The 15,481-nt window shown below is 36.3% G+C and overlaps 1 protein-coding gene across 1 annotated transcript; it reads right to left on the reverse strand.

Moving 5' to 3' along the window:
- Window positions 1–9,820: 9,820 nt before the first annotated feature.
- Window positions 9,821–10,239, reverse strand: LOC113272235. Its single transcript, XM_026522106.1, has 2 exons — window positions 10,090–10,239; window positions 9,821–9,979 (listed from the first exon to the last, which is right to left on the reverse strand). The coding sequence occupies exons 1-2, from the start codon at window positions 10,237–10,239 to the stop codon at window positions 9,821–9,823; spliced, it is 309 nt and encodes a 102-aa protein (XP_026377891.1).
- Between the last annotated feature and the right edge of the window lie 5,242 nt (window positions 10,240–15,481).

The following is a 15,481-nucleotide window of genomic DNA, read 5'->3' on the forward strand; positions in this document are numbered from 1 at the left end:
TTTTTGAATCTTTGTAAATCTATCATATGGAGACAAATAACATTTTCTAATTTCATTCATTCCCATACTTGCCTCTGTTATTTGTATCCAAATGAGAGATTTTATAAATTTTTCTTATTTTATGCCTCAATTTCATAATTATGTATAATTTCGCAACTTATGCGAAGTGAATTTTGATTCTTTTCAAAATCTCATTCCTGTGTGGTCTTATTTTGCCTTCCTAATTAAAGGTCTTATTATGCCACCTCTTGTCATTGCGACAAAATCGCAGGACGTCCTTGCACTTTCATGCAAAAACCCATTGATCTTGCCTTAACTTTTTCTTTTGTATTGTGGCCTCTTCAGGAATGTTGCGACAATATGACAGGCCTAAATATTCTTGCGAAAATAAACCCCATGACATTGCCGTCTTGCGACGAAATCGCAGGACGTCTTCGCACTTTCATGCGAAAACCCATTGATCTCGTCTTATTTTTTTTTTTGTATTATTGCCTCTTCAGGATTGTTGCACAAATATGACAAGCCTTAATACCCTTGCGAATAAAAAGCCTCATGACATTTGCGTCTTAAGACACTTATCAGCTCCCTAATGGAGGGTGCCCTTATCTCCCCCTGGTTGCCCCTTCAAGGAGGCGTACTTCTACCATACAAGGTTAGCTCCTCCCATCCAGTCTTAACAACAACCAGTTGTTTTCGCAGCCTCTTATCCCTTTTACCTATAGGGCTTATGGTTACGAGACTGCACCCTAAGTGGGGTTTTCTTCAGGCCGAGTGCAGTATAAGCCAAGACTTGTCAAGAATGGAAAGTACGCTTCAAACGTCCCTGGCACTCTTGACTCAACCGTGTACCTCGGCGCCTTGATCAGATCTGCACTCCTTGGGAGAGTTCTTATTACCTTAGTCGCCCAACCTAAGTCATATGCTTAAGCTGAGAATCCAAGGTGCCTCTCCCGGATGGGCTTTATTGACCCCAAATCTCCATGACTCAGGTTCCGGTGGCGGTGTAGCCTTTCCCTGAGCCATGCAATAGGTACCCCCTTATATGACGTACTTTAGGTCTTACATTTGCCTCTTGCGAAATTGTATTCATGAACTAGGGTGTACGCCATAAAGGTTCGCCTCTTTCTCTTTTGTCATTTTTCTCTGATTATCTTCTGTAAAATTCATTATCTCTGCGAGAGTCTCGTATATCATCACATTGTATTTGCATTTCGCAATCTCAATTTTTCATTCAATAAAATGTATTCTTGAGAATTTTACTTATTGCGAGAGTGTCGCAACAACTTAATCATTCATACATTTCCTGTTTTTTATTACCTTTGCCATCCTCTGCTTCTTTATTATTTTCTACTACTGCTTCCTTGGTAGTGGTATGTTCATCATTTTTATTCTGAGCTAGCATTAGTTTCGCAACATCTCTTCTTCTTTTCTTTCGATTGCATCCACCATCAGCCTCTCACTTCTCTGTGTATCTTTGATTTTGTGTCACCAGTTTTCCTTCTTGTTTGTTCTTCCTTCGCAAGATTCTATCTCAGTTTCGTAACACCTCTTTCCTTCAACCCAATCTCCCTTTATGATTCCTACACCACTGGGGTAAGGGAATTTGATGCACTAGTGGAAAGTTGTTGCTACACCTAGAATCCCATGTAGCCAAGGTCGACCAATTAACACATTGTAGGGTGATTCTACATCAACGACACAGAATAAGATTTCGGAAGATATTCCCTTCAATGGAATTCGCATAGTAACCTCCCCTTTAGGCTTGTTAGCAGTACCATTAAAACCATATATCTTATATGTTGATGGTATAAGATCATCATCTCTTCCTCCCATAGTTTTATAAGTATGATAAAATAAGATGTTCACAGAGCTTCCAGTATCGATTAGAATTCTATTAATTTCCCATGAATCTTCAGCTTCATCATCCTCATCTTCTTTCGGTTTTGGATTAATTTCTAAGTTTACTACCAATGGATTATCATGCACCTCTTCACCTTCGGGAATCTCTTCTGCGGTAAAAGAAATAATCTGTTTCTGCCATTCCTCTAGTGGCGAGATTTTCGCAATATTCATAATTTCTCTTCCATCGTTATCTATTGCGAACACTCTACTCAAAACATTGTCATGAAAATCTTCGATTGTCTTATACGAATGTACGATAGAGTGACAGAATAGATTCTTTGCTTTTGCACCAACTTCTATGAAGAATGTTTCCTTCTTTTTCATCGTGTTTACTTTGTGATGCTCTGGTGGTGGTGGCAATGGTTGAGATTGTGGGTGCCCTACCAAAAAGTGGTTTAGTTTTTCTTGATCTATCATTCTCAAAATAATTCTTTTTACATTTCTGCAATCATTTTTTGTATGTCCATGAAAATGATGATAAGAACAAAACTCATGGCTTCTGTGGTTTGAAGGTGGTTCCGTTCCCATGTTCCATGGTGTTGGTATATTCTCCATCCAAATTATAGCTTCCCATATTTTCTCCACACTTGCATTTAGAGGTGGCATCTTGATTTCTTCCCATACTACCTTGTGACCTCCTTGTCCTCTATTATAGTTTTGTATTTGACCTCCATAAGTTTCTTGTGGTTGATTGAGTCTTTGAATCTTCTTATTTCAACCACGATTGTAGAAATTTATTTCTCTTTCATACTCCTCTTGATCTCGGCTTCCGATAGCCACTAGTTTCTGTTGATTGTTACCCGTCACCTTCTCCTGTTGTACTTGCGAAGTATTCACTACTGTGTTTATTAGATTGGGTAATAAGCTTGCATTCGCTGTTTGTGAGCTGGTGTTCGCAACTGGATATGATTCCATTTCATTTTGCCTTTCCTCCAGAGCAATGTATTCTTCTTGAAGTTCTCGCAGTTCAGTCATTGTGATCGTATTCTTGACTTTAAAAATTTGAACATACAATAGGTTTGTTGCAAACATAGCATTGATAAATGATAATATAAGATATCTTTCATCTACACGGCCAGCCATTTCTCTACACATAGTTCTCCATCTTTTAGTCAGGTGCTTCAAAATTTCGCCAATCCTCTGTTTTAATCCAAACACGTCTTCTATACCAGGTCGCGAAGAATTATTACTTATATATGCCCCTAGGAATGTAGTCTGCAAATGATTGAAGGATGTTATTGTATTCTTTGGTAGACCTTCGAACCATTTTAACGCCTCCCCTATTAAGCTGGATGCGAAATACTTGCATAATACATCATCATGATTTTCCCATTGCAACATGCACCTAACGTAGGCTTTAATGTGTTGAATTGCACAAGTTGTTCCATCAAAAATGCTGGTTAATGCGGGTAAATTGCATTTCGGTGGTATTCCTCCTAATTGTACTTCCCTTGTAAATGGAGTTTTCGCAGCTTCTTCTATAACTTCATCCAATTGTCTTCTGCCTACTTCTCCTCTATTATTTAGTATTCCTCTCATTTCTTCTAACTCTTTCAAGATTTGTTTATTTACACCTGAATTTTGATCCATTGGTCTTTTTAATTTCGCCTCTCTTCTTCTGCGTTCATGTCTTTCTTCTCTCGCGAAATTTTGCATTTCTTCTTCATTATCCTCATCTCGTCTTCTTCTGCGAGTTTCTTCTTCATCTCTATCTTGAATTCGCAAATGATTATGTCTTTCATTTTCCCCTTCATGATTTTGTTCATTTCTTATTAATTCCATTCGCTGCCTTTCAGCCATCCTCTTTATTCTATCGTACTCTTCATTGATATTACCGTTATTCCGGTTTTGTGTACGCCTTCTTTCTCGATTGTCGTGATTGTTATGGAGAATTGTCTCCTGAAGCTCTTGTTCTTCCATTTCCGCTCTCAATATTTCACGTTCGCAGATTAAACGTGCTTGTTCAGCATAATGTATTTCAATTTCTTCTTCAATCGTCTGTTGATTTCTTTGAGTTTCTCTTTCATGTAAAATTCTTCTTCCTTCCTCTCGATTTCCTTCGCCATCATGGTCATTTCGTCCCTGACGTTGTCCGTTCTCTTGATTTCTACCATTTTTCCCATCATCAAAAGTTTCATTTTGTGGAACGTAACGATCTCTTGATTTCTCTATTTTCGCGATATTCTTCATTATGATTTGATATTTCTTCTTGAATATTTTTTCCAGCATTAATTGTGGGTGAGTTTCGCCTCATTTATCTTCTAGTCGATCTTGAATATGATTTTGTAATACTTCTCGATCTTCTACTCTGTAGTCTTATATTTTCCATCCTCAATTCGTGATTTTGCCTTGTTAGATTCACACGTTCTTCTGCCTCAGCTCTTCTTTCTTCATGTATTCTTCGTCTCAACGTTTCTAACGCTCCAATTTCCTCATCTCCATGAATTATTCCTTCATCTGCTTCTTGATTTCTCTATACCTGTCTATGGTTTCTGGTTTGTTGCTCTTCTTCTACTTCTTCTGCCGAATTTGATTGCCAAGTGTGTATACTCACCCTATCATAATCTGTATTCCTCCCTTGTACTAGTGTTTGTTGAATTGGTTGTTGAATTTGATTTTCTCTATTACTTCTCATTCTAGCAGATTCTCCCATTTCACTTCTTTCTCTCCCAGCAATTCTCTTACTTCTTCTAACAGTAGTCGGTTGTTCGGATGTATTTCTCCTTCTAGCCTTTTCTTCAATGTTAACAAATTGCAAGAAATTATGTAAAATTCTTAATCAATCACTCTAAATCTTCACAAATCTCAATATTAATCTCAACAACAATCTTCAACTTTCGATCTTCAAGTTCCCTGTTTCTAGCGCCATTATGTAGTTGCAAGAAATCCTACACTACACCCCTCATATGACTTCATTATTACTCAACTCATTTTTAGATTTACACTCTTAATTTTATTGATCAATCTTTGAATATTCTTACAAGAAAAGATAAAGGAAACAAGAATGACCTCTGCTCTAGACTTTCTCTCTCCTATTTACTTGTTTCTTACTCAAAAAAGATCTCTCTCCTCCCCTTTACAACTGAACGACTATTTATAGGGAAATACATAGTGGATGAAAGCTAATCTGTCCTTTATTTTCGAATATGACTTGCGACATTCTCGCAACCTTACAAATCTTAATCTCGCAAACTCTCTAATTTTCGCAGGACCGTCACATCTTTCTCATGATTTTAGTTGACGTCGTTTATTATATCATTTCTGAAGTTGTTCTGCGACGCTGTTGTGTTGTGTTGTTGATAATTTCGCTAAGATATTATTGTTGCGAGATTCTGATCCTACAGAACAACAAATTCCATTTTAAGCTTTATCTCCAAAATCACCGATTGGCGTTGTTGCGGGAGGAAGAAGAAAACTTGCTGCCCCCTTTTTGTTATAGATTGTATTTACCACTACTGTGTAAACTTGAAGGAGAGAAAAAAAACTTTTGTTGTTCTTGGAATAAACGTTCGTTTATCTTTTGCTTAAGGGAAGGACAAAGACAAAACAACAATTGCTGTGTAAATCCAAGAAAGACACGTAAGGGGATTTTTACTTTCTCACAAAAACACTTAATTGTATAGGGACGTGAGAACAAGAAGGCGTGGCTATTATAAGCTTTCGGTGTCCCAACTTTTCTAGCTTTCTCCCCTTATATAGTTTTCATATAAGGAGCTATCCTTCTTGTTCTCAAAACCTTCTCCAAATAAAATTAGGTTTCTTGGACTACAAGCAATTTTAGCTTTCCTTAACCGTATAGAATTTCTTGTGCCTCACACAATTTCAAATACGATTAAGAAATTACAAGTCACTACAACAAAGACTTGTAGTTGACAAACACTCTAAAATTACCTGTTTTAATAAAAGTAAAACCCTCATCTACTTTCTTACAATAAGTCCCTCCGCTAATACCGATATTCATAAATTATCATAGGCTTGTAATACTTACATATCAGATCCTATGCAGAATTTATATTTTGGTCCTCGATGCACTTTTCAAATTATTATTCTAATAATTACTTAAACAATTTAAGCAACCACTGACCAGTCTAGAGTAATAATTGCCTCACAATAATCCAAGGGAATACACATCCGAGGCGGATACCGTATTGAATATACATATTCTTACTGCACACTCACAACCATCCATCTTACCCAGATATTGGATCCAAATGACCTCACTGCTTGGTAAAACAAGATAACCGGAAATACACGTAAGGTATATACACATTTTCAGGATTAAGAACTTGTGTAAAGTAGTAAATTAGATCCATTCAATTAGCTGATAAATAATGAATAGAACTAACCGACCGGTTCGACATAATCCAATTACATCAACCTGCTAGATTTAAAAGTCTCCACTTCTATGATGAGATTTATTATAATACGTACGTAATAATCATAAAAAGTTATATTCTAATCAATCAAAATAATTCACATAGATTACGAACTAAAATGTCACCAATATATTATATCTCCTACTGTATAAATTACAACTAATATATTTGATCGTATCTCACAAAGCATGTTTAAAATAAACTGTTAAACAATATTTAAAATGCGATTGTTAAACTATTTTTTTGGGCATAACCCCAACAATCTCCCACTTGCCATACTGCTTCCTTAGCTGCTTCGGAAGCCGCTACATATTCATCTTCAATAGTAGAGTCAGCAATACACTTTTGCTTGACACTTCTCCAACTAACGGCTGCTCCACCTAATGTGAACACATATCCTGAAGTTGACTTTCTCTTATCCTCATCTGATTGGAAATCAGAATCGGCATAACCAAGAGGTACCAAATCTTCGGATCCGTAAACCAACATATAATCTCTAGTTCTCCTGAGATACTTTAGAATATGTTTTACGGCAATCCAATGTTCTCGTCCTGGATTGGACTGGAACCGACTGACCATCCCAACTGCATAACAAATGTCTGCCCTAGTACATAGCATGGCATACATAAGACTACATACAGCCGAAGCATAAGGTATATTACTCATTTCTTGCATTTCCTTTGATGTCTTGGGAAAAAGGGTTTTTATAAACTTAATGCCATGTCTATAGGGTAAGAAACCCTTCTTTGAGTTTTGCATAGCAAATCTCTCCAGCAATTTGTCAATGTAAGTGGCTTGGGATAAGCCTATCATTCTATCATTTCGATTTCTGAGAATTTTAATGCCTAGAATGTAACTGGCCTCTCCCAAGTCTTTCATACTAAATTGATTGGACAACCATAGCTTTACTGATGATAATGCTTCTACATCGTTTCCAATGAGTAATATATCATCTACATACAATACCAAAAACATCACCATGTTTCCTTGAGTTTTCTTGTAAACACACGGTTCATCAAGATTTTGCTCAAAACCTATAGATTTAATGGCCTCATCAAATCTAATATTCCAACTTCGAGATGCTTGCTTAAGTCCATAAATAGACTTATGCAACTTGCATACTTTATGTTCCTGGCCTTTAATTGCATATCCTTCTGGTTAGATCATGTAAATGTCCTCTTCAAGATTGCCATTCAAAAAAGCAGTCTTGACGTCCATTTGCCAAATCTCATAGTCAAATGAGTTGCAATGAACAAGAGTATTCTAATGGACTTAAGCATTGATACTGGCGACAAAGTATCCTCATAATCGATTCCCTCTTTCTGAGTGTACCCTTTCGCCACCAGCCTAGCTTTATAGGTTTCAACCTTTCCATATGGTCCTCTTTTCTTCTTGTAAATCCATTCACCCAATGGGTTTAATATTGGGTGGTAGATCTACAATAATCCAGACTCCATTAGGATCCATGAATTCTATTTTAGTATCCATACCGGACAACCATTTTCTCGATTCAGGGTCATTTACTGCCTCGTTGTAACTAGTAGGATTTGAATCCTGCTCATCTAGGATAACTTGAAAATTTTCACCGAAGAACTCAGCATACTTAGGATTTCGTTTCCTTGGTCTAGTACTACGACGAGGCTGGTTTGGTTGGGAAACAACTATTTGTTCAACTTGTTGCTCCGATTGTCCTACAACTTGTGGTTGAACTTGTGGTTGAACTTGAGGTTCAACTTCAGGTTGTGGATGCACCACTTCTTCATGCATATGAAGACCCGGATCAACTAATTATTCATTAAAGATCGGAGGATCCTGCTGAACTATTGGTTGTTGCAAAACCTATGGTGAATTTGTATGTATATTATTACTAGCTTGTTCATTAAATTCAGGAATATCAAAAGTTGTTATTCGCAAAAATGGAGCAGTTTTGTTAGACTCTTCATTGTTTACTGGAAGTGAACTAGAAGTACTACTAACTCCCACTGAACCATTATCACACAACTCTTCAAGCACAACTTTAGTTCGAGGTTTACAGTCCATCATATAATCGTCTTCAAGAAACATTGCATCAGTACTTACTACCAACTTTTCTCTTTCGGATTATAAAATAAACCAGCTCGAGTACCTTTTGGATAGCCTACAAACAAAAAAAATTCTGACCTTGATTCTAATTTACTAGACTTTCCTTTTAGCACATGTGCAGGACAACCCCAAATTCTTAAATGTCGTATACTTGGCTTACGCCCAGACCACAGCTCCCTGGGTGTCTTAGGAACTGCCTTACTAGGTACCAAATTCAGAATATATGGTGTTGTTTCTAAGGCTAATCCCCAAAAATATATAGGTAATGAAGTATAACTCATCATGGACCTTATCATTTCTAGTAAAGTTCTATTCCTTCTCTCTGCCACACCATTTTGTTGTGGTGTTCCAGGTGCAGTCAACTGGGATACAATCCCATGTTCTACTAAGTATGCACCAAACAGAGTTGAAAGATACTCACCGCCTCGATCTGATCGAATGGCTTTCAATTTCTTTCATGTTTGGTTTTCGACCTCTGCATTGTATTCTTTGAACTTTTCAAAAGAATCAGACTTATGATGCATAAGGTAGATGTATCCATATCTAGAATAATCATCAGTGAAAGTGATGAAATACACATAGCCACCTCTAGCTCTAACATTCATCGGTCCACATACATCAGTGCGAACTAATTAATTCTAATACTTCATTGGCTCTAACACATTTCCCTGTAAAGGGTCTCTTGCTCATTTTACATTCCTAACAGGGTTCACAAACTGACCATGGTTCAATATCTAAAGAATCCATAGATATATTTTGAACCAAACGTTTGATCATGTTAAGGTTGGTATGACCAAGCCTTAGATGCCATAAGTATGTAGCATTAATAAAAGGAATTTTCCTTTTAAGAGTGTTAAAAGATGGTATACATTCATTATTTAAAACACAAGGAACAACAGGAGAAATAAGATATAAACCATGTGCCAACACACCAGTAAAGATAACTAATCTATCTTTAATTATTAAAACCTTAAAAGAATCAAATTTAATTGTCAAACCATCTCTAACGAGACAAGACACTGAAATTAAATTCCGCCTAATGTCTGGCACATATAAACAATCTTTCAAAACTAAAACCTTATTCTCATTGTTACTACTACTACTAAGACGAACTCAGCAACTCTTGCATCTGAACCTAGGCTCAGGTAAATTTCTCCTTTACTTAGTTGTCTGGTTATCTGAAACCCCTGAAATGAATTGCATACATGATTAGTGGCTCCAGAATATATACACCAACTGTTTGATGTATAAGTGGAAACATTTGCCTCAACAACTAAAGATTCAAAATTACCTTATGATTTCTTCTTAGCTAAGTACTCCGTGCAATTGCGCTTCCAATGACCAGTCTTGTTGCAGTGGAAACACTTTCGTTTTGCAACACTTTCTCCCTTGTTCTTTTTAACACCCAAAGCATGATTTGCTGAAGGGCCTGTTTTCTGACCTTTCTTCTTAGGATTCTTTCACTTAGGTTTGCGCTTAGAATCCTCCGCTAAGTTAACACTTCCAGATGCCTTTTTACTGTGCAAAATTCCTTTCGCAGTTTGAAACTGGTTAAGTAACTCAGGAAGAGTTAAAACTATCTTATTCATGTTGACATTCAACTTGAAATGCGCAAGGAACTGGGAAGGGAATTGAGAACAATGTCAACTTTCATATCAGCATCGATAGTTGACCCAAGGGTTTTCAATTCGTTAAACAGAGACATCATAAGAATGACGTGCTCACAAACTAAAGTTCCTTCTTGCATCTTAGTGTTCATTAGCTTTCTAGTCGCTTCCGCTTTGGCGGGACGACTGTGTTCAGAAAACATCTCCTTCAGACCACCATCTTTCTCAAAGCCCTCATACTGATGCTGCAATACATTGGAAATAGAAGCCATGATATAGCACTTGGCCATATCATTGGCTTTCTTCCATCTAGCATGAGGACCAGCTGTTTCTTGGGGTTCAGGGAGTACATGTTTGGTTCATTAAGAACAAAATTGTAATCTTGTACAGTGAGTACAATATCCAAGTTTCTTCGCCAATCAACATAGTTTGGACCGGTTAACTGTTTTTCTTTCAAGATAATCTGTAAGGGACCGAGGCTCGACATCGACATCTAAACATGCATTACAAATAAATCGCAGTGAGATAAAACAGTTCTTAAAAAACGAAAACAAAAATAAAAGATTCATTTATCGCAACTCCCTAGTATTACGATAAACATCGGATTCCCAAAACTTTACATACGTAACATTCCTTAGGGAATTAGTTACGCATATAGTTTTTCAGGAAGAAGATCTTTCCATTGATTTAACAACCCTAGACATCTCATGTCATATAAAATCAACAATCCGATATGTTCGGCCTCTAAAATAAATATTTGTTTCCTTAGGGAAATCAAATTAATTATTTTGAGTTAAGTGTAACCCATAGACAATTTTCAGAATCTATATAAACTGAATTGTCTCCTAGGGAGAACAAAACCGTTCATATAATCTGATTTTCTTATGGAAGGCCGCAAGATACGAAAATCCCTCTCCCACTTAATTTCTTAGACAAGGGAAATCACCATTCACACATCTCATGCATAAACCAAAATAATATTGCGATTTTATGATTCCCAATCTAATTAATCCAAGATGATGCTACAGCTAAAATATGTGCACATAAATCAATAATCATTATGTAAATTCAACTTGAATAAATCAAACATTATTCACTAATTTACATCATTACTAAAGTGCTCTGAATCACCAACTAAACACACTGGTACCGTATAACATTGGTTATCTAAAGGGATAACTAACTGTAGATGTTTGTAATGTGCCAAGACCCCTTAAAAACTTGTTTTAATATACCGTACCAAAACTATTTTGGACATACTAAAACAAATTTTGGTCTTCATTAACAAACAATTCAGTTAACCTCTTAAGCCAATCAAGGATTAATGTTCATTGATATACTGTTGAATACCCATGAAAACTTTGGTTTACACAGGAAACATCTAACCAAATTCTTACATCTCATGTAGAAATACAAAGGAACCCATATATCCCTCATGGTGATTTCTCACTCTAGCACAATCACATTAGTTAGCCATACACATACATTAATTTGCATCCCATACAAAATCAACCATATCCATGTCTTATTAATCAAATCAATTATAAATTTTAGCATCAAATTTCTCAAATTGATAAATCTAGAGTTCAATCAACTCAAACAAACTCACAAATTGGAAAAACCCTAATTTTGAAAACCAATCATAATCTCTATCATGATCAATAAAATTGGAATTATTAAGATCTAAACCTAGATCTTCATGCCAATTGTTAGGATCGATTGTAAAACGCAGCGGAAATTGGTTTTAAAAAATTTTCAATAAAAATCCAACATGCAGATGTTAATAATAGCTAACAGGGGGTAAGAGATTTGTGCACCTTAGCTCGCTAATCCAAACCTCCAAGAAGAACAGCAAATTCCACTTTAAGCTTTATCTTCAAAATCACCGATTGGCGTTGTTGCGGGAGGAAAAAGAAAACTTGCTGCCGCTTTTTCCTTATAGCTTGTATTCACCACTAGTGTAGTAGTGTGTAAACTTGAAGGAGAGAGAGAAAACTTTTGTTGCTCTTGGAATAAACGTTCGTTTGTCTTTTGCTTAAGGGAAGGACAAAAGACAAAAGAATAATTGCTGTGTAAATCCAAGAAATACACGTAAGGGGATTTTTACTTTCTCACAAAAACACTTAATTGTATAGAGACGTGAAACAAGAAGGCGTGGCTATTCTAAGCTTTCGGTGTCCCAACTTTTCTAGCTTGCTCCCTTTATATAGTTGAAAATACGGGGTCTAACAACCTCATCCAATATTTCGATTAGCAATCTGTATGGACTAACTCTAATATACTTTTAAGAGAATTAACTAGACAGTCAGACTCAATCTTAATAAAAAATATATCAAGGAGTTAATATCTCTATCTCTCGATTTAATTAATACTCAAACAAATAGAAATCTGTGAGTCTTTATCAAATACAAGAGATATAAACTTGGATGGTACCAAAGACCAATATCCAAGGATCAATCAATTTCCAATCAATAACCAAAGGTTGGATTTCACAATTGATCGATACAACGCACAACCTGTGATATTACAATTATATAACAAAATATAATGCGGAATAGAAATAACACAGAGATCAAAAGTTTTGTTAACGAGGAAACCGCAAATGCAGAAAAACCCCGGGACCTAGTCCAGATTGAACACCACACTGTATTAAGACGCTACAGACACTATCCTACTACAAACTAACTTCGGTCTGGACTGTAGTTGAACCTCACACTGATTCAAGGTACAATTGCGCTCAATACGTCTATGATCCCAGCAGGATACTACGCACTTAATTCCCTTAGCTGATCTCACCCACAACCAAGAGTTGCTACGACCCAAAGTCGAAGACTTGATTAAACAAATATGTATCACACAGAAAAGTCTACGATAATAAATAAATCTGTCTCCCACAGATAAACCTACGAGTTTTTTCCATCTTTTGATAAAATCAAGGTGAACAGGAACTAATTGGTAACCCGGACTTATATTCCCGAAGAACAACCTAGAATTATCAATCACCTCACAATATTCTTAATCGTATGGTAGCGAAACAAGATATTGCGGAATCACAAACGATGAGACGAAGATGTTTGTGATTTCTTTTTATCTTGCCCTATCGGAGATATAATCTCAAGTCAATCTTTCAATTGAACTCGTATGATAGAAAATGGGAAGATCAGATTGCCCAACTACAAGAGAAGTAGTTTCGTCTGGCTTCACAATCCCAATGAAGTCTTTAAGTCGTTAACCTAAAGGGTCTCGAGAAGAAACCTAAGGTTAAAGGAGAATCGACTCTAGCTAAACCAACTAGTATCACACATGAGGTGTGGGGATTAGTTTTTCCAGTTGCTAGAGTTCTCCTTTATATAGTTTTCTAATCAGGATTTGCAATCAATGTTAGCTTAGTAACAAAGCATTCAATATTCACCGTTAGATGAAAAACCTGATTTAACCAAGCTAATATCTTTCAACCGTTAGATCGGGACTTAGCTTGTCACACACAAACGAAATATATTTCATTTAGGTTTGAGTAACCTACCTAGACGTGCACACTTAGTTGGTTTACAAATAGTTAACCAATGGTTAGTCATATGAGCACTTTCATATTAATCGTATTCATCTTTCTCATAATAAGTTCAAATGATTTCAAGAGAACTAGTTGAAGAGTTGTTCAATTGCTTAGGTCTTTATGCATAGACACAATTGAATCAAAATCGGTTTGATTCATTTGAATCAATTCATCAACAATATAGCCACGGTTTACAAAGATTGCATTCCTTATAATTTATTGTTTAAGTTCATGAACTACCAATTTAAGAAATAACCAGCTTGGGTACGCGTACGGGTATGCGTACCTTAGCTACCGGATTTGAGTTTCCAAACTCAGCAGAATTTTTCGGGTAGAAAAGTTCCGCCAGTACGCGTACCTAAGGTGACTGGTTTATGAGTTCGTAAACTCCAAACTCAGTAGAATTTTCCGGGAGGAAAAGTTCCGCCAGTACGCGTACGGGTACGCGTACCCAACCTGTCTCCTTTCCCAATACCGTATGCACACATATGCACACATATGCACACACTTGGTTTCCGGCACATGGATTTATACACTAATGTGTGAACACACTATATATGCTTATATCCATAGATGGTAATCTCAACTCCACATTTCAATAATTGAAACATTCTTCTATAATGTTATAACAGTCGTTATTCACAACTATCGTCATCAAAGCTATTTTTTTCAAGATTGAAACGTCATCATGACTTTCGTCACGGATAAAGATGAAAAATGGTTAAAGAGAAAGCTTACCAACACATATTTCGAGAAATAGATAGGCGAGTAAACTCAGATCGAAATAACAAATATGTATGTATGAAAACTATCATACTTATACGACTTTTGTCTCAAGAGTAGGAGATAGAGTAGGTAGACTTTTGAGTGATAGATAAGTTCAAGTCTCCACATACCTTTTAGTCGGACGAAGTTCCATTGGTTCCTTGAGTAGTTCTTCGTCTTCGTAAGATGATCGTCGTGGAGTCTGGAGCTCAACTACACTTAACTATCCTAGTCCGAGACTTAGCTATAAGTAGACTAGAAACCAAGATATATAGTTTTGATAACTAAATTTGACAAACAAGCTTGAGATAGCAACGCTTGTGAGTTCGACCGAGCAATGCTCTAACAATCTCCCCCTTTGTCAATTTTAGTGACAAAACTATCAATACATATGGATTACAAAATAGATAAAACTTTGTAGATTCTCGTCCACATTCTTGATCTCGAAAACTTCGTCTTTTCCAAGTAATCCCATGATTCCATAGATGTTCAGTTCAACACCATAGTTGTTGAAGATCCGTAGCCATAACAATGAGAAAACAAAAGCTCTCGATCATTGTTACACAGTGTCATAGTATTATTACACAGTATCAAAGTTCAATTGTATCAGAACTTTGACAACAATACTATGGTGATATGTATCACTCCCCCTTAGTTAATACTTTCTTCTCAACATGAAAACCACTCCCCCTTACATAATGATCCGAAAACCATATGTATTTGTAGTGTGAACTACATATTACTTCTCCCCCTTTTTGTCAATAAAATTGTCAAAGGTACGAAAACGGGATCCTAATGAAATTTCGACAGAGACGCTTCAAGACCAAAGAAAAGTACATATCAACTTTGTTTAGATGCAATCATAAAGCCGAAGATAAATGCATTCATCAAGGAGTTTATAAATATACAAGATAACTTCTAAAATATTCCACACCCGCACTCCCCACAAAGATATGGAAATTAAGCGCAAGTTCAAAAGAACCTCCCCCATTTGATGTCATTCCCGAAAGAACAACGAGAGTGACCTTACTTTCACAAGAAAAGAAGGATTTCTTTGGACACCTAAGATCACAAAGGAAATGATTTTGTATCCAAAATTCTCAATTAAATTAATCACAAGAGAACCCATGATTAATTTAATCGGAATACTCAACCAAGTTAACCACAAACGAATTCATGATTAGTTTAGTTGGAAA

Source organism: Papaver somniferum, chromosome 4, assembly GCF_003573695.1.
Source record: "Papaver somniferum cultivar HN1 chromosome 4, ASM357369v1, whole genome shotgun sequence".
Taxonomy (NCBI): Eukaryota; Viridiplantae; Streptophyta; class Magnoliopsida; order Ranunculales; family Papaveraceae; genus Papaver; species Papaver somniferum.

Excerpts from the sequence above, each read along its gene's own strand:
- LOC113272235 (XM_026522106.1), bottom strand. The coding sequence starts at position 10,239 with ATGGCTTCTATTTCCAATGTATTGCAGCATCAGTATGAGGGCTTTGAG. Across the intron at positions 9,980-10,089 it reads AGATGCAAGAAGGAACTTTA|TTCCTTGCGCATTTCAAGTT; the intron begins GTTTGTGAGCAC and ends TTCCCTTCCCAG.